This window comes from Notamacropus eugenii, chromosome 5, assembly GCF_028372415.1.
Source record: "Notamacropus eugenii isolate mMacEug1 chromosome 5, mMacEug1.pri_v2, whole genome shotgun sequence".
NCBI classification, from domain to species: domain Eukaryota; kingdom Metazoa; phylum Chordata; class Mammalia; order Diprotodontia; family Macropodidae; genus Notamacropus; species Notamacropus eugenii.
The window spans coordinates 152,832,246-152,854,513 of NC_092876.1; the positions used below are offsets into that span (position 1 = coordinate 152,832,246).

The following is a 22,268-nucleotide window of genomic DNA, read 5'->3' on the forward strand; positions in this document are numbered from 1 at the left end:
ATGCAAATTTATGTTAAATCACTGAGAAGACTGAAGGAAAAAATAAGAGCTCTTTCATCTTTCTTCCTTCCATTCGTCAACTTGAGTACCTATCCATTCAGTCTTCTTCCTTAACTTGAGGCATTGAGATGGCAAGTTACTAGCTGAGCATCACACAGGCAGTATACACAAAAAGTAGGACTTGAAAGGAAGTAGAGAGAGACCCTTTATGCAATACACAATAGCTCTCATTTGGAAACATTATTTGTTTAAAATCATGTGTATGGAGCACCAAACACTAAAAATGTCATCCTATTTTAATGTAACTATGACTTAATTTTGTCATCAGTAATTGAATAACTAAAAGTACAGAAATCAACAACTATATAAATACTGATAGAGACACTTTATAACTGCAGGGAAAGGAGCTTGCCCCAAAATTACTTACTCACACTGAAAATTTATAGGCAGTCAAACATCATATCTATTCATCCCTGGTAGCAAAATCATCAATACCTGGGACTGGGGCTGGGGAATGGAGTGTCAGCAGCAGGCTTAAGGCAAGTTGTGTCAAATCTTTTTATTATGATAACTTGAAATCAAGTCTATATCAAATCCTTCAGAATTAGTCTATATGTGATATACACAAACTCTAAATTGATAAAAGAAAAAAATCAACTATGACTGCTTTCACATTTTGTTTAGCTATTGATTTTATTTCAGAGAAAACCATTAAGCTAAATGCAGAGACAATAATAATCCTATTGAATATAGTTATTTGAAATTCAGAATTTATTTTAAAATAAGAAAACCTATTCCACTTACTGATATTCCTACATGACTCTAAAAGTTATAAAGATTCCAAATTATGAAGTAGAATGAACAATTTAATTTTATGCCATTATTTTTAATCATTATCTTTCTTCTTCTTTCATAGAATTAATCATTTTACAATTTAAACTATGACAGTCAACCTAACTCCCGGAAATAGAGATACATATCTATTTATCCATCCATCTCCCAAATGTCTCATCAATTCTGCAGACACAGTAACCTATTAGACACTTTCAGTCGGATGTCCAGCAAAACTAGAATTTTTCTTCTTCCCAGTTTACTTATTTCATAGAATTACAGAATGTTGAAGCTGTAAGGAAGCTTAGAGACCATCTAGAGCAATCTCAGCAAGGAGATCCTCATCCTGTAGATAAGGAAACTGAGGCCCAGGGTGTGAAGTGAATTGCTCAAGGTCAAAGAGTTACTGAGTTACAAAGCCAAGACTAAGCTTTCAGAATGAAAGTCAAATACTATTTCTATGACATCATGATTAAGTCTGTTTTTATACTGGAAAAACTCTGCAATTCTCTATTTCCAGCATAATGTTGTAACAAACAGTGGTTAATACCGTCACTACAATGCTTTTAACCCTTTTAGTAGAGGCTAGAATTTTAAGTTATATCACTTGTGATGGACAAATTGGGATAGAAATCTTTTTTCAGACATAAGTAAACAAACCAATTTCAGTAGCTATGCAAAATCTAATCAAAATTTTATTTTAATCCTTGTGCTTAATTAACGAGCAAGATTACGTATTTACTAAAGCCCCAACATTCTTCTGTTTTATTTGGGAAATTTACAAGCCTTCATAAGATTTACAAACTTGTTGGGCAAATAAGACTTGCAAATAGGAAACAAATAGAGACCAATGTTTCCTACACAATGATTGTAAAAATATAATGTAGAAAAATAAAAAGATGAATCTGGAAGATTAACAAAGAACTTTGAATATTACTAATTATTATGCATATTTTGCTCTTGAAATTACTGGATATTTAAGTTTCAGAAGCAATGAGTATTATAACAGCAAGATGGTTCAAAACCTAAATTTGTTATTTGTCTTAAGAAACACACCTGAATAAATTCCCACAGATAGCTAGGTCCTGATAATTTCAAATAATGAGTCCTCTGAAATGACTGAATATATCTGAATTCACAATATTTGAAGATATTATGTAAAATATGATATAATAGTAATTTGCAAACCTGAAGGCACTATAAAATGCTGCTAATCATATATTGTGATTGAAAATAATATTCCTGTTATTTACATACCATATTTAGATGATAAATTATAATAACAAAATGCTTTAACATCATTAATGTTGATGACAATATAATATCATTTAGTAGTAGCAGCATTTATTTGAGATTTGCAAAGCACTCATTTTATCCCCTCAACAATCTTCTGGGAATGGGGTACTATTACTATCCATATTTTATAAAAATGGAGTTAAAACAGAGTTTGTGACTTGCCCAGGGTCACATAGCTAGTAAGTATCTGAAATAGGATCTGAATTTAGGTTTTCCTGACTCCAGATCCAGTGCTCTTATTGCCCTGGGTGCTTCTAATACACTCTTAGGGAAGTTGTGAACTATTCCAGCAATTACAGGAAGCAATTTGGAATTATACTTATTCAAAAGTGACTAAATATCTAACTGCTTTGACACAGTGATCCCACTGTTGTACTAAAGAGGTTAGACCCAGAAAGATCACTTATACACCAAACTACTCAGAACAGCATTTTTGTAGTAGCAAAGAGTTAGAAATAAAGTAGATGCTCATCAGCAGAGGAATAACTAATAAAATTGTGGTACATGAATAAAAGGCAATTTCACTGTGCAGTAAGAAATGCTGACTATAAAGAACACAGAGAAGCAAGGGAAGGCTTTATGAATTAATGCAGAAGGAAATAAGCAGAATCAGGAAACAATATACACAAAGGCTAAACAATGCAAATGGAAATACACACACACACACAACAACAACAACAACTGAATACTGTTGTTCTAATAACCAAGCAGGGCTCTGGAGAGGAGAGGAGAAAATGCCCTTCATTCCTTCCTTTGCCTTGGTATGTGCCTGAATGCAGAAAATTGCAAAAACTGTGCAACATAGTTCATATATTGCTAAGTTTTACTGAATTACACTTCTTTTCTTTTTTGTGCTTTTAAGGGGGATATATTCAGAAATGAAGTTCATGCAAAGACAAAAGATATTAATAACTTTTTTAAAAAGAAGTGAATTATTTTTGTTGCATGTGCAAATGATTATCAACCAGAATAATTCTGCTAATACTCTAATAGTCTTTTTAAAGAATAATCGTCTGGAAACTCATAGGTCCCCTTTCTTTCTCTTGTTCTCCTTTGTACCTGACATCATAATCCGTCTTGTAAAATAACTAGTGTTATTTTTATAACATTTTTAAAATTAAGTACTTACTTACTGCCAGATACTGTGCTAAATACTAGGGAAAGAAAAAAAGGGGAAAACAGCCCCTGAGCTCAAGAAGCTCTCACTGTCTAATGGGCGAGAAAACATGCAAAGAAAAATGAATAAACAAAATATTTGCAGATAAATTGGGCATATGACACAGTACTTTCTCATGCTGTTCCACTGGACTCTAAATTTTACTCATTTTTCCTTCTCACTATTGATTTATCTGCTTGTAAGCTAGGATTTTATTTAGGTTTTCCCACTTGAACATTTGGTTCTTCAACCTTTCTAATGTACTCCAATTCATTTATCTATGGTTTCATTCCACATTTTTAGACCCTTCCCAACTCTACTATTCCCTACTCTACTGAGTCTGCTGGGTGTCCTCAGCTTTCATGCTTTTAGGGATATCTCGATCAGTTCAGCAAGTGTCCCTGCCAGAGTTCACTTTTTAAATCTGCCTTTTACTTCTGAAGCTCTTGCCTTCAAGGAAAGGCAGAAATGATACCAATACTTCGGCACCTAAAGTCTCGGTTTTTCTGCTTACAATTTCTTAATCCCTAGAGATGTTTTCCATATGCCTCCTGGGAGCATGTATACTTCCATCTTCCTTTTGGCAATATAAAAATTAATTAAAATAAAGTTTGCTAATATTTTACACTGCATAACAATGAAAAAAAGCAGGAAACATTTTAGATTTGCCCTATTAACTAGAATGCGTTAGACTCTACAGTTGCAATTCTGCAGAAATATAAATCTACTAGAAATGTCTCTCAGTTGCAAAAATATTGTTAAGAAGAGGAAGAAACTTTCACATGCAGAGCCATAAAATTTCTAGAGTAGCTCTTCATTGAAAACAGGCCTGTGAATACTGCTATTTATATTTAGTGCACTAATGACTTGGCACTAATGAGACAGACTCTAGGTAAGACAACTTTTCAAGAGAAACATTTTTCTTCATAGTCTGAAAACTCATTTTCCCCTGGATTGTAATTGGTAAATTCAATGAGGATTTTTTAAAAAGTAGGTTTATATCTGTTTTACCCACAGGACATTATGCAAATAAAATATCTACATAAGGTATTGAGGTTAAGATATCTACTTAGATAATGTTAAAATGTTTTGTGACTAAGTATGTATGAGTCCACATTTAATATGACAGATGAAAAAAGATAATGCAATTTCAGATTACATTAAGAACTACATATCTCCTAGGAATAAGGAGATGACAGTCGTTCTATATTTTGCCTTGGTCAGACCATATTCAGAGCATTATGTTCTGGATGCCATATTATTGGAAGCATATTTATAATCTAGAAAGAATCAGAGGAAGACAACCATGATAGTGAATTGCTTTTAGTTCATGCCATATGAGAATTCATTGAAGGAGACAGAAAAGGATGTGTATCAATCAGGTACCATAAGGGAAATTTAACCAACAGACAGCCCAAATGGTGTATATACATCAAGTGCGAGAAAGAGGATAAACACATTGGAGGGAAACCCTGTGGAGGATTTCTGGAAAAACATGGCCAAAAGTTGACCAGGATGAAGGTTTGGATGTGTGAATCTGTACTACTGGAATGGCTACCCATTGTAATGAGATTACAGTTCCACAGAATTATTAGTTATTAGCTGTGGGTGGTTTCTCAGACCAGTAATAATCATCTTTTTTTTTTAAAGAACAAGGCAAATGTTAAAGGCTTACCTGAGAACTAATCATACGTTGAGATGAACGAGCAATATTTGCAGGCAGACCAAAAAAACTAGGTTTATCATCTTCTGGTAGCTTTTCAATAACAGCACGAAAGTCCTAAGCATAAAAATAGACAAGTACATCTTTAATAAAGTCTTAATTAAGCCTAGTTAAATCAGTGAAAAAAAACATCGAGGGAAATCCAGCATAGCTGGTGGAGCTGTGAACTCATCCAGCTATTCTGGAATGCAATTTGGAACTATGTCTAGAAAGTTACTAACCTGTGAATAATTATTAGAACAGCAAAATGACTACTAGGTCTGTAGCACAAAAAATCAAAGCAAGAGGGAAAGGACTCAATGACAAAGACAGCAGTTCTTTTTGTAGCAGTAAAGAACTGGAGACTTGGAGGTTGCCCATTAATTGGAGACTAGCTGCACAAATTATGCTATTTGAATACTATTGTGCAATAAGAAATGATGAAAGAAGTGGATGCAGAGAAGCCTAGGAAAAATTATATGAAGTGATATAGAGGGAAGTGAACAGAACGAGGAAAGAAACAATACCACAATAATATCATTGCAAAGATAAACTACTTTGTAAACCTTAAGAACTTTCATCTACACTATAACCAACCATGATTCTAGAAGGCCAAGGATGAAGCATACTACCAAATTCCTGAAAGACGCAATGGACTCAGGATGCAAATAAAACATTTATTTTTTGGACATGGCCAAGGTGGGAATTTGTTTTGCTTGACGACAATTAATTGTAACAAGAATTTTGCCTTTTTTTTAAAAACTGGGGTAGGAGGAGTTGGGAAAAAAAAGAAGAGAGGTTTTTTTTTTATTAATTAAAAAAAGAAAAAAATAGTCTAACAACTTGATCAATTTATTGTTATAGATAATAATAAAACAAATGCTGAAATTAACAAATTGATCAAGAGGTAAAATCTTAATCCAAGCTCAGGATTTAATAAAGAAGAACAGAACAAATTAACAAACAATAAACAAGCAAAGAAAATATTTTTTGTTCTGTGTCTCCCAGGTCCATACAAGGTTAAAATTCTTTAGGTTCACTTTCTTTCCTTCTTTTCTTGTTTGAGAAAAAAAATTGTAGTGAGTCTTATTATCATTCTCATTCTAATGATTTCATTCACCATTACATAGTATAAGTTTTTCCACTCTTCTTTGAATACTTCTGCTTGATAATGATTATGGTACTTATTTTCTTGAATACTATATTCAGCTATTCCTTATTTCTGGAATGTATATATTATTTCTAACATTTTACTACAATTACGGCAGCAATTATGGATATTTAATACAAATATATCCTTTCTACTAAATTCTTGAAAGAGTCAAACAACAGAATTTTAGAGTTGAAAGTTAACAGTAATTTTTTGTGGCTTTACTTGCAATTTACAATACATTTGTATCATGCCCCTACAAAAAGTTTGTATCAACCAACAATCCTAATAATGATGCCTTTATTAAATATATTAGGTAGAGAAATGGAATATGGAAAAATGCTTTTCTTATGTGTCTGATCTGATCCATTAATCACTGTGGAATTAAAAATCTATTCCAAATTTTAAATATATTTTGACATTCTCTTAAATAAAACATGATATAATAAGTTTTTCTTACTTTACCTTTCTCTGATATAACAATTTCTTGGTCACATGACCAACAAGACAATGGACTAGCCATTTTTTTCTAATTCTCATCATTCTTAAAACCTCTTCAAAATCAGAATACGTGCAAGAGTCACAGAAATTTCAGATGTCTCTGTTGTCTAGGACACCAAGAACTCTTATGAAGGAAAAACTTGAACTAATAATAGCAAAGAAAGTTAATCTTTATGAAGCTTGCTTATCCCTCTCCCTACTATCTACCACCACTCAGGCAGAGATGTAGGAAACTTACCATAAACTTACAACAGAATAATAATAATGATAAAAATAATAAAAAATTAAAAATTGATATTTACATAGTACCTACTCTGTACTAGGTAATGTGCTAGGAACTTAACAAATATTATCTCAGATGATCCTCACAACAACCTTGGAAGGTAGGTCCTATTATTATCCACATTTTCTAATTGAGGAAACTGGGGTAAAGAGAGGTTACACAACTTGCCCAGGAGTCACACAGCCAATAAGTTTCTGACATTGTATTTGAACTCAGGTTTTCCTAATTCCAGGCCCAGTGTTCTATTCAATCTAAACCTAGCTAAACCTAGCTGCACAGAAGTATCTCCCTGGCTCCCTCACCATCACTTACATACCTAGGTACCAGGGAAAACCAAAGAACAGATTCTTGCTCTTGCTGGGACAGAAGCAAAAGCTCAGACAAAGAGCTGAGGAACACAGGAAGTGGCTTAGAAAATGTGTGTGGTTACATTTAACTCCACTCAGTCTCGGGGAAAGACTCCAGTATCCAGTTGGACCCAGTTCTAGTCCACCAGATGTCAGTTGGGAGAGATACTGAGGATGGTAAAATACAAATTGTGCAGCATGGAAGAAGACTGACAATTTTGAGATTCAGCCACCAAGGAAATGACAATCAAAGGAGGAGTTAGAAAGTGAGCAATGGGGGGCAGGAGAGCAAGAAAGAATATAAAAGGAAAATACTAAAAATACTAAAGATGCCAAGAGGAAAAAAAAAAAATTAAAGACTTGGAGTATAAGCAGATGAATCAATTGCCAAGATATTAATAACAGAACAGAATATGACCTCCAAATAAGCTCAAATAGTCCAGACATCTATGGAATAAGCATTTGAAGTCAAAGGAAAATAGATTAATACCCAATGAGACAAGAGGACCTTGTGGATTCCCAAAAGAGCATAGAACCACAGAAGAATGCTCCTGAAGGGTCTAAAGGAGAAATGAGAATTGTGAAAGAATTTATGGCCTGCACAGCAGAAATAATTAGCAGAATAGAAAAACTTGAATTCACAGTGGCAAGCTTCCACAATAAATCAAAAGAGAACAGCTGATTGGGAATGTGATTTTTGAGGGTGAATGTTAAAAGAAGAGAAGCTGGAAGCAACTATGCTAAAACAAAATATCTCACATTGGTCTCAAAGACAGGATGCATACAAAAAAACCATAAGGATTATAGATCTCCCAAAAAGAACATGACAAGTCCAAAGAAAACAAAACAAAACAAAACAAACAACTCATCAATATAAGAAATAAACAAGAAAAAGGCCAAGAACTTCTGAACACAACGAATTTGAGCACCTTTACATGTAATTCTTAGAGAACTTGAGTTCAAATCCCATTTTTGATAATTACGGCTTGTGTGAATTGAGGCAATTGTGATAAAATATTTATTAAGTAACTATTATATGCTAGGCACTGGGAACATAAGTATAATGAACAAAGACAGTTCTTACCCTCCCAACAAGTAAAAATTTCATTCTTTTAAGGATTTAGTTACCTCTCCTAATAATTACTGTCATTATCATCACTATCATCATTATCAACAAAAAATGTTAAATGTCAAGACACTGTGGGAGGGAGGGATTGGGGAAACTAGCTGGTTTTTTTTTTTTTTTTTACTATGAATAAAATAAGTGGTGTAATAGATTAATGTCAGTTTTGCTCATGGAGGGAACGAGCATTTAAAAGTGTAAATAAAATTTTCATGCATATATACATATGTACATATTATGATAATATGATGATGAAGAACTATTTTTACTTACCAAAATGCTACATGAATTAGGTAAAGAAATGGAATATGGAAAAATGCTTTTCTTATGCCTCTGGTCTGATCCATTAATCACTGTGGAATTAAAAAACTGTTCCAAATAGGATCGAAGGACTCTGAGATCAAAGAAGTTATCTATACGGCCTCCATAGATAGCATTTTCAAGCAAGCCATGAACAAATTCCCACTGAACATCTTTATTACCTGTCAATTGAAAAAAACATACAACAAACATTTTAATTAATGTTATTCCTAAAAACATTACTACTGCTATGGGCATTCAGGTACATGTAAAAATAGAATCATTCAAAATGTAAAGCATATGGAAGTGATTGTTGAAAACTGAAAACAAATAAACTAATATAAAAATAAAATCATTCATGGTATTACCAAGAAATCTTAGAATGGTTATAAGCAAATTCTATGAACTACCTCCTGGAAATAAAAGTAGTATGCTATGGCTGTTGGAAAACAAGGTGAATAAGGTACAGAGAATCTTCTAGTGAAAAAAAAAATGGCCTCCTCACTTTACCAAGATACCTATTTCTATATGGTAGTATGCCCATTACCTATAGAAATGAAGCAGTAGAAATACAATACAGAGGGTACTTTTAAAAGTTCAGTTGGCTTTGCAACATAATATGACTACCATTTATAGTTAATTTTTAAAATTTAATATAGTTAAAATAAAATTATTTATGTTCCCTCAGCAGATGCCACTTTGATACCAGAATGAGAAAACTAATGATTGTGCTGGAAGGTAATAGGAAGCTGAAGAAAATGATGAAATCAAATAATATTCATAAGAATAATCCAGAATTGATTTTACTCTTAGCATTTTCACTGTAGCTTTTAATTACAAAAAGACCTAGAAGCAATCCCTAAGATTCTCACCATTATATTTTGGTAGCTTCACGAATAAAGGAAAGTGCTTCCAGTAATTTCATTCCCAGAATGAATAAAAATAGACCTCAAGGGAATTGTAAAACACGTCCAGCAATTTTCTACTAGTCACTAGCTCTTTGTAGCAATGACAACAGTGACTCCAAAATAAGATTAAATCTTGAAGTGGGATTTGTCAATGACTTTCCTAAATCAATACTCATATTTCTAAGTGCATTTGAAGTTTGCTAAATGGTAAATCACTATTTGTTAACTTAGTTGAACAGAAAAAAATTCAATGGAGCCTTAAAAAATGTAACATAATACTCCTAGAAAGACTGGATATGAGATATCCCTTGCAAATCTGGATTTCAGAATTAATGTCTTTTCCTAGCCATAACAGATCTTAAATTGTATTATAAAGCAGCAATCATCACAACTATGTGGTACTAAGAAATGAGTGGTGGATCAGTGGAATAGTTCAGGTACACAAGATATAGTAGTTAAGTAGACCCTAGTAACCTACTGTTTGATAAATCCAAAGACTCCAAGTTCTGGAATAAGAACTCACAAAAACTGCTGGGAAAATTGGAAAATAGTATAGCAGAAACTAGGCATACAACAACATCTTACACCCTATACCAAGATAAGTCAAAATGGGTACATGATTTAGATATAAAGGCCAATACTATAAGCAAACTAGAAGAGCAAGGAATAGTTTATCTGTCAGATCTATGAAGAAGGGAAGAATTTATGACCAAACAGGAGATAGAGAACATAAAGAAATTAAAAATGGATGGTTTTGATTACATTAAATTGAAAAGTTTTTGCACAAACAAAGCCAATGCAACCAATATTAGAAGAGAAGCAGGATGCTGGAAAACAATTTTTACAGCAAATGACTCTGATGATAAATGGTTAAAGCATATGAACAGGCAGTTTTCAGAGGAAGAAATTAAAGCTATCTATAGTCACATGAAAAAATGCTCTGAATCACTACTGATGAAAATCAAAACACCTCTGAGGAAACATCAAAACAATATCACACCTATCAGACTGGCTAACGTGACAAAAAAGGAAAATTATAAATGTCGGAGATGTGAGAGAATTGGAACACTGAGTCATTGTTGGTGGAGCTGTGAGCTAATCCAGTCATTCTAGAGAACAGTTTGGAACTATGTCCAAAGAACTATAAAAATGTGCATGTCCTCTGACCTAGCAATATCACTTCTAGGGCTGTATCCCGAAGAGATCATAAAAATGGGGAAGGGACCCGCATGTACAAAAATATTTATAGCAGCTCTTCTTGCGGTGGTCGAAAATTGGAAACTGAGGGTGTGCCCTTCAATTTAAGAATAGCTGAACAAGTTGTGGTATGTGACTGTGATGGAATACTATTGTGCTATAAGAAATGACAAAGAGTCAGACTTCAGAAATACCTGGAAAGACTTATATGAATTGATGCTGCATGAAATGAGCAGAACCAGAAGAACGTTGTACATAGTTAACAGCAACATTGTGTAATGACTGACTTTCACAGACTTGGCTCTTCTGAGCAATGCAAGGATCTAAGACAACTCCAAAGGACTCATGAGGGAAAATGCTGTCCACATCCAAAGAAAGAAGTATGGAGTTTGAATGCAAATCGATACATACTGTTTGCTCTCTTTTTTTTGTTTTGTTTCTTTTTTCTCATGGTTACTCCCATTGGATCTAATTCTTCTTTACAAACATGACTAATCTGAAAATATGCTTAATATGAATGTATATGTACAGCCTATATCAGACTGCATGCCATCTTGGGGAAGAGAGAGGGAAAGGAGGAGGAGAAAATTCAAAACTCAAAAGCTTATGGAAGTGAATGTTGAAAACTAAAAATAGATTAATTATTTACAAAAAAAGAACAAATGCCTTTTACTCTTGTGTCTTTACCTCCTTTTCTAAAGATAGGATTTTATTTTACTCATGCATGCTAAAATTCAGATATGACAGTTTTTTATTCTATTTCGTTGTTATTTAAACATTGTAATTCAAGAGTTATGCATTTCTTTGACACAAAGGAATATTTCCTTAACTAAATGAACATGCAGTTGGGGTTTTCACTATCTGAATTTTTACACGACTTCTTATTTACTTCAATTCAATAATATTGTTCAGGGGTATTCTATTAGACAAGTAATCAGGAATCATGGTTCTATTACTAATTCTTTGGGTTGTTTTGAGCAAGTCACTTAATGTTTCTTTGCTTTAGTTCCTCCAACTGCTAAATGGATATCTTAATACCTGCCCTACTTACTTCCCATAGATATTCTGGACACTGAATTAGGTGGTGATAATGAGTATCTTAAAAAGACATTAAAAAGTACTAATCAATCAAGTCATTATTATATGTCCTCACAGAATTCATAGTTCAAGTGTTTTTAAATTATTATTACAAAATTGAAATAGGTAAACCCTCAAGAATGTCCTAATCTCTGCCTGGGATGTCAAATCTTAAACTCTTGCTCACACCTTTGTGTGGTAAAAGTAACATATGCTTTAGACCAGCTATCAAACTGACTTTCCGCATGAATATTTGCGTGCACCTGGTGACTGACTTCTGCTATGCTGTCTGACTGTCTAGAAGGTATTTCCACAGTTTTCTCTAAGGAGCCTGGCTATGTATGAAGGCTCAGATAACATATTGCCAAGCTCTCATCATCTATAAATTGACGGTGTTAATTCCCAAATTCCATGGAGGAGGCTAAGCAGGGGAGACCAATGTAGTCTAGGAAGCCTGATCCAAGCATCAGAGATCAAGCAAGGTCATATCACTTCAAAGTTAGATGGACTTCAGATATCATCTAGTTGAACCACTTCATTCTTTAAGACAAGGAAACTGAAATCTTAAAAGAAACCTAATGACTTGTTCAAAATCATATAAGTAGTAATGAAATATAGATTCGAACCCAGGTCCTATGGTTCCAAATCTAGTAAACTCTCTACCACACTGAGGTATTTCCCTATAAATTATCTGGAAGAAGAGCTTAAGGACACATATCTTGAAGAAAGGTATATACACATTTAATATAGTCTTTTAAAAAGATATGCATTCTTGAGGAAAAAATTTTGAACTTTCAGCACTTACCATCAAAAAGTCTGTCAATAATATTGTACCCAGCTCGAAGATCCGATAAAGAAAATTCATAAAATTTAGTCCAACCCTGTAATACCATAAAAGGAAAATAAAAATGATTAAGCAGTGTATAATGAAATACTAATGAATATGATGGACTGTGCAGTCATTCACTTATTCATTCATTCAGCATTTATTAAGTACCAGACAGGCTGCTGGACACTGAGAACACAATATTTCATACCTTCAAGAAACTCAAATGCTATATATAAGGAATAATTGCAACAGCTTATTTGGAAATCAGAGTGCAAGAAAGAGAACAACAATGCACAATAATCCAAGAAAGTCAACTTGAGAAATTTTAATGACAAACACAGGAATCTGCATTTAATCCTAAAGGTAAAAAAGAGCCATCAGAGTTTCCTGAACAGAAGAGTAACATCGTAAAACTGATGCTTTGGAGATATTAACTTGGCAACTTTGGAGAACAGACTAAAGATGGTAGGGCCAGAGACTGAGTTAGAGGCTGGAAAATCATACTCATAATTTAAAAAATGAAACAATGTTCAGTATTTGCAAGCTAAAGGAAGCATGAATTTAAATAAATCTATGCCTGAGTCTCTCTTATGTGATGTAAAAAACACTCCTTGATCCTTTACTGACTTCTCTTCACCATTCAATTTGCTGCTAAGTGTTGTTTTATAAGTAGAATCAACACCTCTCACACTGAACTCCTGCTCTAAATTCACACAGCCACCCCCTAATTCAGGCCTTCATCAGCAGTCTTCTCCTTGGACTCCTGGCTTTCAGTCTCTCAATCCACCCTGCTCCCAAGCAACTCATCCTCTACACAGTTGCCAAAATAATCATTTCAAAATATACTTTTAAGATATCACTTGATTGCTCAAGAAACTTCAGTGTTTCACTGTTGCCTTTAGAATAAAAAAAACTAAACCTAAAATCTCTATGATTTGGCCACTTAAAGTCTTTCAAAAACTAGCCCTAACCTACCTTTTGACATTTATTTCATATTGTTCTCCTTCACATATTCTGTTATCAGTCAAACGCAACAACTTGCTATTCTCTAAACTTGCCAATTTGTCTCCGGATTCCACAGCTTTGAACTGAACAGTCTACATGCCTGTAAAACAGTTCCTCCTTACTGCACCCTGGCTTTCTTCAAGGCTCAGCTCATATTCCACCAGCTATTACCAGATCCCATAACCGACGGTCTTGTTCTACCACCTCATAAAATTATGAATATGCTTACTGGTTTACATGTTGTATTACTTCACATAGAATTTAGGTTCACTGAAAAGAAAGGGTTACATTTTCATTTTTTTCTGATCCCTCACCATTGATGGAGTTAACTCTCAAATCACAAAGTTACATGCTAGTGGAACACAAGCTCTGGCAGGCTGTTATGCTGGAAAGACTGATTACAATTTGAGCAACATCCTTGAGTCTGCCTTCTGAGCACTTACTTCATCTAAACCCACACAGATGAATCACCAGTAGGATGGACACTTGGGAATAAATTCTTGACACACAGTAGACTATGAGAAAAAGCCAAATACAAAATGGCCCTCAGTCCTATGTGGCACCTTTCTCTTTCTACAATGAGAAGAATAGATGGCAAGAGGTATTAAGAATCATATTTTTAGACTTTGACTTAGTTGCTGAAACTCTAAATGTGAGATCCTTGTTCAATGACCACTGAATGACTATACTTGAGAAACTGAATTTTGTTAATCTTGACATTTTTGCTACAAAAAAAGGATACAGAATAAAGTTACAACCAAATGGAAGGATGGCTAATATATTCTTTTTATATAAGCAAATGAAGGAGCGGTCAGAGTTTTATCACGTATCTCAAGCTTACAAGAAACATTATTTCATGGAATATTTGGTCACCTCACATTGCAGTGCTCATAAGAAGCATTTGTAAAAAGACCACCATCAATATGATCATAGCCTATATGCAAATACTGTAGAAGATAAAAAGGCAGAAATATTTTATAAGGAAGTTAATAAAACTCTAAATCAAGTAGCTATCAGCATATACTTTGAGAGGCAGTATATCCGACCTCCAAGTCAAGAATAGCTATTTAAGTTCTATTTCTAACACACATTTTTGTGATGTTGGGCAAGTGATTTACACTCTCAAGCCCCAACTCACTCTATAAGATTTTACGTTGCAAAACTGTTGCTAAACAGCATTGGCAGAAAGAGATGGCCTAACAGGGAGCTCCCTAAGCTAACTGTATCATGTACTGAAGCAAATACAAAATGTTTTAATATTCAGAAATTTCAATATAAATAGTGATAAAGGTGAGTAGGAAGAAGGTGGACAAAAGATTGGAAAAACAGATCAGGAATAAAAAGTGAAAGAAATAAAAGCCTTTCAGACTGTTCAGAAAACTTATGCTCATATGCTATGAATACTTACTTTGAGAAAAAAATCAGCCTGGATTACATCTACACTTACTGGACATAGTGAGTACAGATTAATAATCATAAAAAGATAATTAAAAATGTGAAATCAAACAGATCATGGCTCATCAATGGTAAGAATAGGGGTCTATGCAGTTTCACCACTAACTGAGCAAAAAGCTAGAAGAATGAGGAAAAGTTATGGCATATAATTAAAAGAATTTCAAGTAGTTACCAATAATGAAAAATGAGATATGAAGGGAAAATAAGACAGAGCCCAATTTAAACGATTTTGTGCAGAAGTTTACCTGATACAAATCAATCTCCAAATCTCCATAATGAGGAGACCAAAAGAACCTGGACAGTATCTAAGTCAGCTTACTTGACAAGTTAAGAGATATGGAAATTCTTTGGTAAAAACCTTACGGGTTGTTTTTAGAGGGTTTATTTAGAAGGCTATTCACAGAATCGCAAAAAAATGCTAGACTTGACTAGAGTTAGGAAGATCTGAGTTAAAATTCTGATAATAACCGTTAAAAGTTATGTGACCCTGGACAAATCACTTAATCTCTCAGCCTCAGTTTCCACACCCAAAAATGAAGATAATAATAACATCTACTCAGAGGATTGTTGTAAAGAGCAAATGAGATAACATGTAAAATATCTTGCAAACTGTAAAGAGTTATAAAATGCTATCATCATTTTCATCATCATAATTATTATTCTTAAAATAGAGAAGCAATCAAAGATAAATCTTTTCTTAAAGACAGCTTGCCAAGACTCCACTGTTCCAGACATGAATATATGAGAGAAATGATGCACTCAAGAGAATAATTACCCATAAAAGAGGTCTGATGTAATTGGGACAGGAGGGGGAGATCAATACATGAAGTATAAGAAGGAGGAGATATTAAAGATATAGAAAAAATGACAGCCTCTATTAACCCTAAAAAAAAGTGACTAAACGATCATTCATACTTATTTATATACATGCCTACTGACCCATCTGTATAAAATTTTTATGGGAATAATCAACACAAAGATCAAGGGTATCCTCAAGAGTGAGGGTAAGGAAAAGACAAATGATATACTACAGCAAATGACTTCTTTACTATCACACAACTGACTGAAAGGCATAGATAATATAAACTATTATATTTATTTATTGACTCCCCCCATCATCTAATCTCCATGACGGTAAATATAGTTTTTATCCTCACTTCACTCCATATCTTTCTCAGCATCTAACAGCACAGGCAGCAATTAATAAATGTTGAATATTTTAACTTCTGTGACAATGTATGCCAAACAAAGGAGATTGGATTAGTAATATTATCATAAAGTGGTCTCCCAAGGAAGAATCAGTGAAGACCACGTCTTGGTGAGTCCCCAAGACAATTTTGCATATACTTATAAATTATATTTTATCTCATCCAATAGAACATAATTTCCTTGAGAACAAGGTCTACTTACTTTTGTTTTAGAATCACTAAACCCCTAGCATAGTACTTGGCACATATTTAGTGATTAATTAATTCAGTGCTTAATTAATTAATTAATTAAAATGTGTTACATGTAATCCAAATTATTCTTTCCCCAAACAAATAAAGCCTATGGAACCCTACTCAGATTAATGTTTTTAAATGCATAAAAAAAAAACACATAGGATTATGAAGGAAACCAATTAATGCTGAAATGTAATGATCAAAAAACTAAAAGAAACAAGTTCATAGATCCAAGGTTATAGAGAACCTTTGGCTTTAAGGAAACAATATGCTGAAATTAATATTTTCAGGGGGAGGAGCCAAGATGGCGAGTAGAAAGACACACATATGCTAGCTCCGAACCCACAGCCCATAAAATATATGTAAAGAAGAACTCCCAACAAATTCTGGAGCAGCAGAAGCCACAGAACAACGGAGCAGACTAGATTTCTGTTCCAGAGAGCCCTGAAAAACTGACTCGAAAGGTCTGTCATGCCCCGGACCAGAGCAGAGCCCAGCATTGAGAGGAGCAGATCCAAGCAGGCTTCAGGGATGGGATCTCCAGCAGCTGCGCGGGTCCCTCCACCCAGAGGTGCCGAAGGTCAGAGAGAGGGTCTCTTTAGAAGGGAATGGGGTGTCCCTCATAACTCAGGCCCCCTCAGAAGACAGTAGCGGAGGCAGCAGCAGACCAGGCTCCCCAAGCAGGCAGGAGCCTAGATCCATTGTTGAAGGTCTCTGCACAAACCCCCTGAGGGAACTGAGCCCCCTGAGGCGGCCCTGCCCCCACCTGAGCACCTGAACTTAATCTCACACTGAATAGCAGCCCTGCCCCCGCCAAAAGCCCTGGGGCTGGGGAGCAGCATTTGAATCTCAGACCCCAAGCACTGGCTGGGTGGATCTGGAGGCGAGGTGGGGTGAAGAGAAAGCTCAGAAGTCAAGTCACTGGCTGGGAAAATGCCCAGAAAAGGGAAAAAAAAATAAGGCCATTGAAGGTTAATTTCTTGGTGAACAGGCATCTCCTCCCTTCCTTTCTGATGAGAAAGAACAATGCTTATCATCAGGGAAAGACATAGAAGTCAAGGCTTCTGAATCCCAAACATCCAAAATTCAGTGGGCTCAGGCCATGGAAGAGCTCAAAAAGGATTCTGAAAATCAAGTTAGAGAGGTGGAGGAAAAACTGGGAAGAGAAATGAGAGAGATGCAAGAAAAGCATGAAAAACGGGTCAACACCTTGCTAAAGGAGATCCAAAAAAATGCTGAAGAAAATAACACCTTGAAAAATAGGCTAACTCAACTGGCAAAAGAGGGTCAAAAGGCCAATGAGGAGAAGAATGCTTTAAAAAGCAGAATTAGCCAAATGGAAAAAGAGGTTCAAAAGCTCACTGAAGAAAATAGTTCTTTCAAAATTAGAATGGAACAGATGGAGGCTAATGACTTTATGAGAAACCAAGAAATCACAAAACAAAACCAAAAGAATGAAAAAATGGAAGATAATGTGAAATATCTCATTGGAAAAATAACTGACCTGGAAAATAGATGCAGGAGAGACAATTTAAAAATTATGGGACTGCCTGAAAGCCATGATCAAAAAAAGAGCCTAGACATCATCTTTCATGAAATTATCAAGGAAAACTGCCCCGATATTCTAGAACCAGAGGGCAAAATAAATATTGAAAGAATCCACTGATCACCACCTGAAAGAGATCCAAAAAGAGAAACTCCTAGGAACATGATATGATATTCCAGAAATCAAAGGAACTAGGACTAAAACCAAGAATCACCTACCCAGCAAAACTGACTATAATACTTAAGGGGAAAAAATGGTCTTTCAATGAAATAGAGGACTTTCAAGCATTCTTGATGAAAAGACCAGAGTTGAAAAGAAAATATGACTTTCAAACACAAGAATGAAGAGAAGCATGAAAAGGTAAACAGCAAAGAGAAGTCTTAAGGGACTTACTAAAGTTGAACTGTTGACATTCCTACATGGAAAGACAATATTTGTAACTCTTGAAACTTTTCAGTATCTAGGTAGTGGGTGGGATTACATACACACACAGAGAGACAGAGAGCATGGAGTGAATTGAATAGGATGGGATCATATCTTAAAAAAATGAAATTGGGGGTGAGAGAGAAATATATTGGGAGGAGAAAGGGAGAAATGGAATGGGGCAAATTATCTCTCATAAAAGAGGCAAGTAAAAGACTTTTTAGTGGAGGGAAAAAGAGGGGAGGTGAGAGAAAAACATGAAGTTCACTCTCATCACATTCCACTAAAGGAAGGAATAAAATGCACACTCATTTTGGTATGAAAACCTATCTTACAATACAGGAAAGTGGGGGAGAAGGAGATAAGCAGGGTGGGGGGGATGATGGAAGGGAGGGCAGTGGGAGGAGGGATCAATTTGAAGTCAGCATTCTTGGGGAGGGACAGGATCAAAAGAGAGAACAGAAACACCAGGGGGAAGGACAGGATAGAGGGAAATATAGTTAGTCTTACACAATACGACTATCATGGAAGTCATTTGCAAAACTACACAGATATGGCCTATATTGAATTGCTTGCCTTCCCAAAGGGAATGGGTGGGGAGGGAGGGATGAAGAGAAGTTGAAACTCAAAGTTTTAGGAACAACTGTCGAGTTCTGTTCTTGCTACTAGGAAATAAGAAATACAGGTAAAGGGGTATAGAAAGTTATCTGGCCCTACAGGACAAAAGAGAAGATGGGGACAAGTGAAGGAAGGGATGATAGAAGAGAGGGCAGATTGGTGATAGGGGCAATTAGAATGCTTGGTGTTATGGCGTGGGGGGAGGGGACAAATGGGGAGAAAATTTGGAACCCAAAATTTTGTGAAAATGAATGTTAAAAGTTAAATAAATAAATTTAAAATTAAAAAAAAGAAATTAATATTTTCATAAGAAATGGTATTTCTTACTTGAGGAATATAATTTCTTCTTTCTTGGCATGCAGCATGGAACCAGGCCAGGCTGAAGAGGGCATGTGCCCGTTCCATACTGTCTTTTTTGCTAATTTGTTCTGGAGTCCAGGATTCATACGTCCGCATTAAGTTCTTCTTCAGACCTGGAGGTGCCTGAAGAAAAAAAACATGACCATTTCACAATAACATAGCTATATTTCACTAGATAAATGTTTACCTTAATTGAGACTTATCCAAAAGAGGTATTTCCCAACTAATAAAGTGTAGTTCAATTTAATTACTAAATATTAAAGAACTGCTGCAACCATAAGGTTGTTTTAGGGTCTAGGGAAGGAAACCCCCAAATTGACATTTTTGTGGATTTTACAATCTAGTTTTTTTTATTATTAATCAAAACATTTTATATGTGTAAGAAATACCTAAACATATAAATATTATTCTCAGTAGATAATTCAAGTTTCTCACTGAAAGTTTCCAAAATGAGAAACACATTCCCTGAAATGAGATAACACAAAGGTGTTATGACACCTTTAAAAACAAAACATAATAGCCAATGCAAACCTTTTAAGAAGTGGATTCACAGTCAATCACTGCTGGCAATTCCTAAGATAAGTAAAATCAAAAGAGCTCTAAGTTATCTTCTCCAAATAGAACTCCAGGCTTGGTCTGGAGAATCAGGAACTCATTTTCTAGTCCTGTATTTTGAGGATCTCTTTGTAAACTATGTAATTAGATATGGCCATTTTGAAAATAAACCCGTAGGTTCATATCCATTTCCTGGTAGACTCATGGGAATAAAAAAGGCTCTTCCCAGAACCTGGCTTTGTCCTAGAGCTGAGGTATTAAAACGGCCACTCACAGCCCACAACACTCCCAGGTTCAGCTAAACCAGATTAAAGATATAATTAGATAATTTTTAACAAAATATTAAAATATAATAAAACATGAATGTTACATTTTAAAACTAAGTCAATACACGATCTGAAGGATTCTTAATGTATAGTTAGATTAAATTTGACACCATTGTCATAAAATGTTAGAAAAAAAAGATGAAGTTTAAAATACTGAATTAGACATGTAGATTCTATTCCAAACTCTGGAACTAGCTGTTGAACCTTAGGAAATCTAAAATTTTTTTCAGATGATATCTAATTTATGTGAAACATCAAGTTTTGGGGGATTACAGTTTGGGAAATATTGACCTGGTCCAAGCTCCCACATGATTTAGAAATCCTTTTTGACATTACTATCATCTGCACAATGTAGCAATCTATGCTGAGTTCAACTGATAAATTGATCATTACCTCTTTCTCTCTCTCTCTCTCTTTCTCTCTCTCTCTCTCTCTCTCTTTTTATACTAATTTTACTAATGTATAAAGGGGGACTTGAAGTATATGATTTGTACAGTCCCTTCCAGATGTAAAATTCTGTTTCTAAAATGGTAAGGAATTTTTTTTTCCTATTAAGGACCATAGGGGAGGTGAAAGAATCAATAAAAATATTCTTAAATAATTATTTTTTATTTACAAGAAATATATATATACATATGCATCTATAAAATTTTGACCACTGATTTTTGAAATTAATAATAATGATTAGAAAAGTTGATAAATAACAGAAAAGTACAAATACGTTTAAAAGATATATACTTCAGTTCCCTATCATGGACAATATGGATGAGACTAGATGGTTACTCAACTCACTTCAAAGCCTAAAGCACTGTGCAAATGCTACCATCACCACTGCTATTACCAAATCACTACAACAAGTAAGAGTGCTAACAGTGCTTTGTATTCATATTGTGCTCTCCAGTTTATGAACATGGGCACGTAGACTATCTCAATGACTCTGAGAGGTAGACAGGGCAGATTTTTTAATCGCCATTTTTACAATAAAAATACCCAGATTATGTGACAAAGTTAATAAGTGGTAGGTACAAGACTTGAACTAGGTCTTCTTGCTCTTTGCACCATATCATATTGACTTTCAATATAAGAAACAGCATACTATAAAAATTGAAAAGAGATGACTAAAACATCTCTTCATAGATACAACCTTGTTTTTTCATTCAGGGTCACAGATTTTAATTTGGACCTCAGCAGTCTTCCAGTCTAATTTAATCATTTTATAAAGAAAGTGAAGCCAAGGAAATAGTTAGTGGCAGAACTATGATTTAAACTCATGTCCTCTGCCTCTAATTTTTTTCATTTTCATATAAAGCATTTAAGTATAATATACATTCATTCTGTCAAGTCACTTACTACAATATGATGTATGGACACACTTATATATCAGTAACTTGTATCAATATGCCATTGATCCAGGTTTACAATGCTTTTACCTCATATGTTATCTTCAGACTGGACTGAAGTAAAATGGGAGTAAAGTTAGGATGAACTTCAGCTGTGAGCCAAAGACGAAAACTCTCTTTGGGTTGGAGGGAATTCAGTTCCTGGAAGAAAGAAAACAAGAGATTTATTTAAATATTACAAGTGTGTAGGTTTATCATATACTTCCTATTAAATCCTTGAGAAAGATTTTCAATGCGATTAAAAATAAGTTAATGATGACTGAAAAAATACAGGTTACAAGTATGATCTAGTTTCTGTGTCTGTAAAGTGGGAATGTAATCACATCTTATCCAAAAGGATTGTTGTAGGGTTCAAATGAGGTGATATATGTAAAGCACTTTGCAAAACTTAGAAGATATACATAAATGCTAGCTATAATCACTATGACATATGACACT

The 22,268-nt window shown here is 34.5% G+C and overlaps 1 protein-coding gene across 6 annotated transcripts in view; it reads right to left on the reverse strand.

Moving 5' to 3' along the window:
• DYNC2H1 (dynein cytoplasmic 2 heavy chain 1) overlaps positions 1-22,268 on the reverse strand; it is a 413,209-nt gene that overhangs the window by 116,608 nt on the left and 274,333 nt on the right. For all 6 annotated transcript variants that reach the window (XM_072611238.1, XM_072611237.1, XM_072611242.1 and 3 more), the window contains 5 exons: positions 21,861-21,971; positions 19,517-19,672; positions 12,677-12,752; positions 8,663-8,871; positions 4,959-5,063 (listed from right to left, as the gene is read on the reverse strand). In XM_072611238.1, the coding sequence (XP_072467339.1) occupies positions 4,959-5,063; positions 8,663-8,871; positions 12,677-12,752; positions 19,517-19,672; positions 21,861-21,971 (657 nt within the window). The remainder of the gene's footprint in view (positions 1-4,958; positions 5,064-8,662; positions 8,872-12,676; positions 12,753-19,516; positions 19,673-21,860; positions 21,972-22,268) is intronic.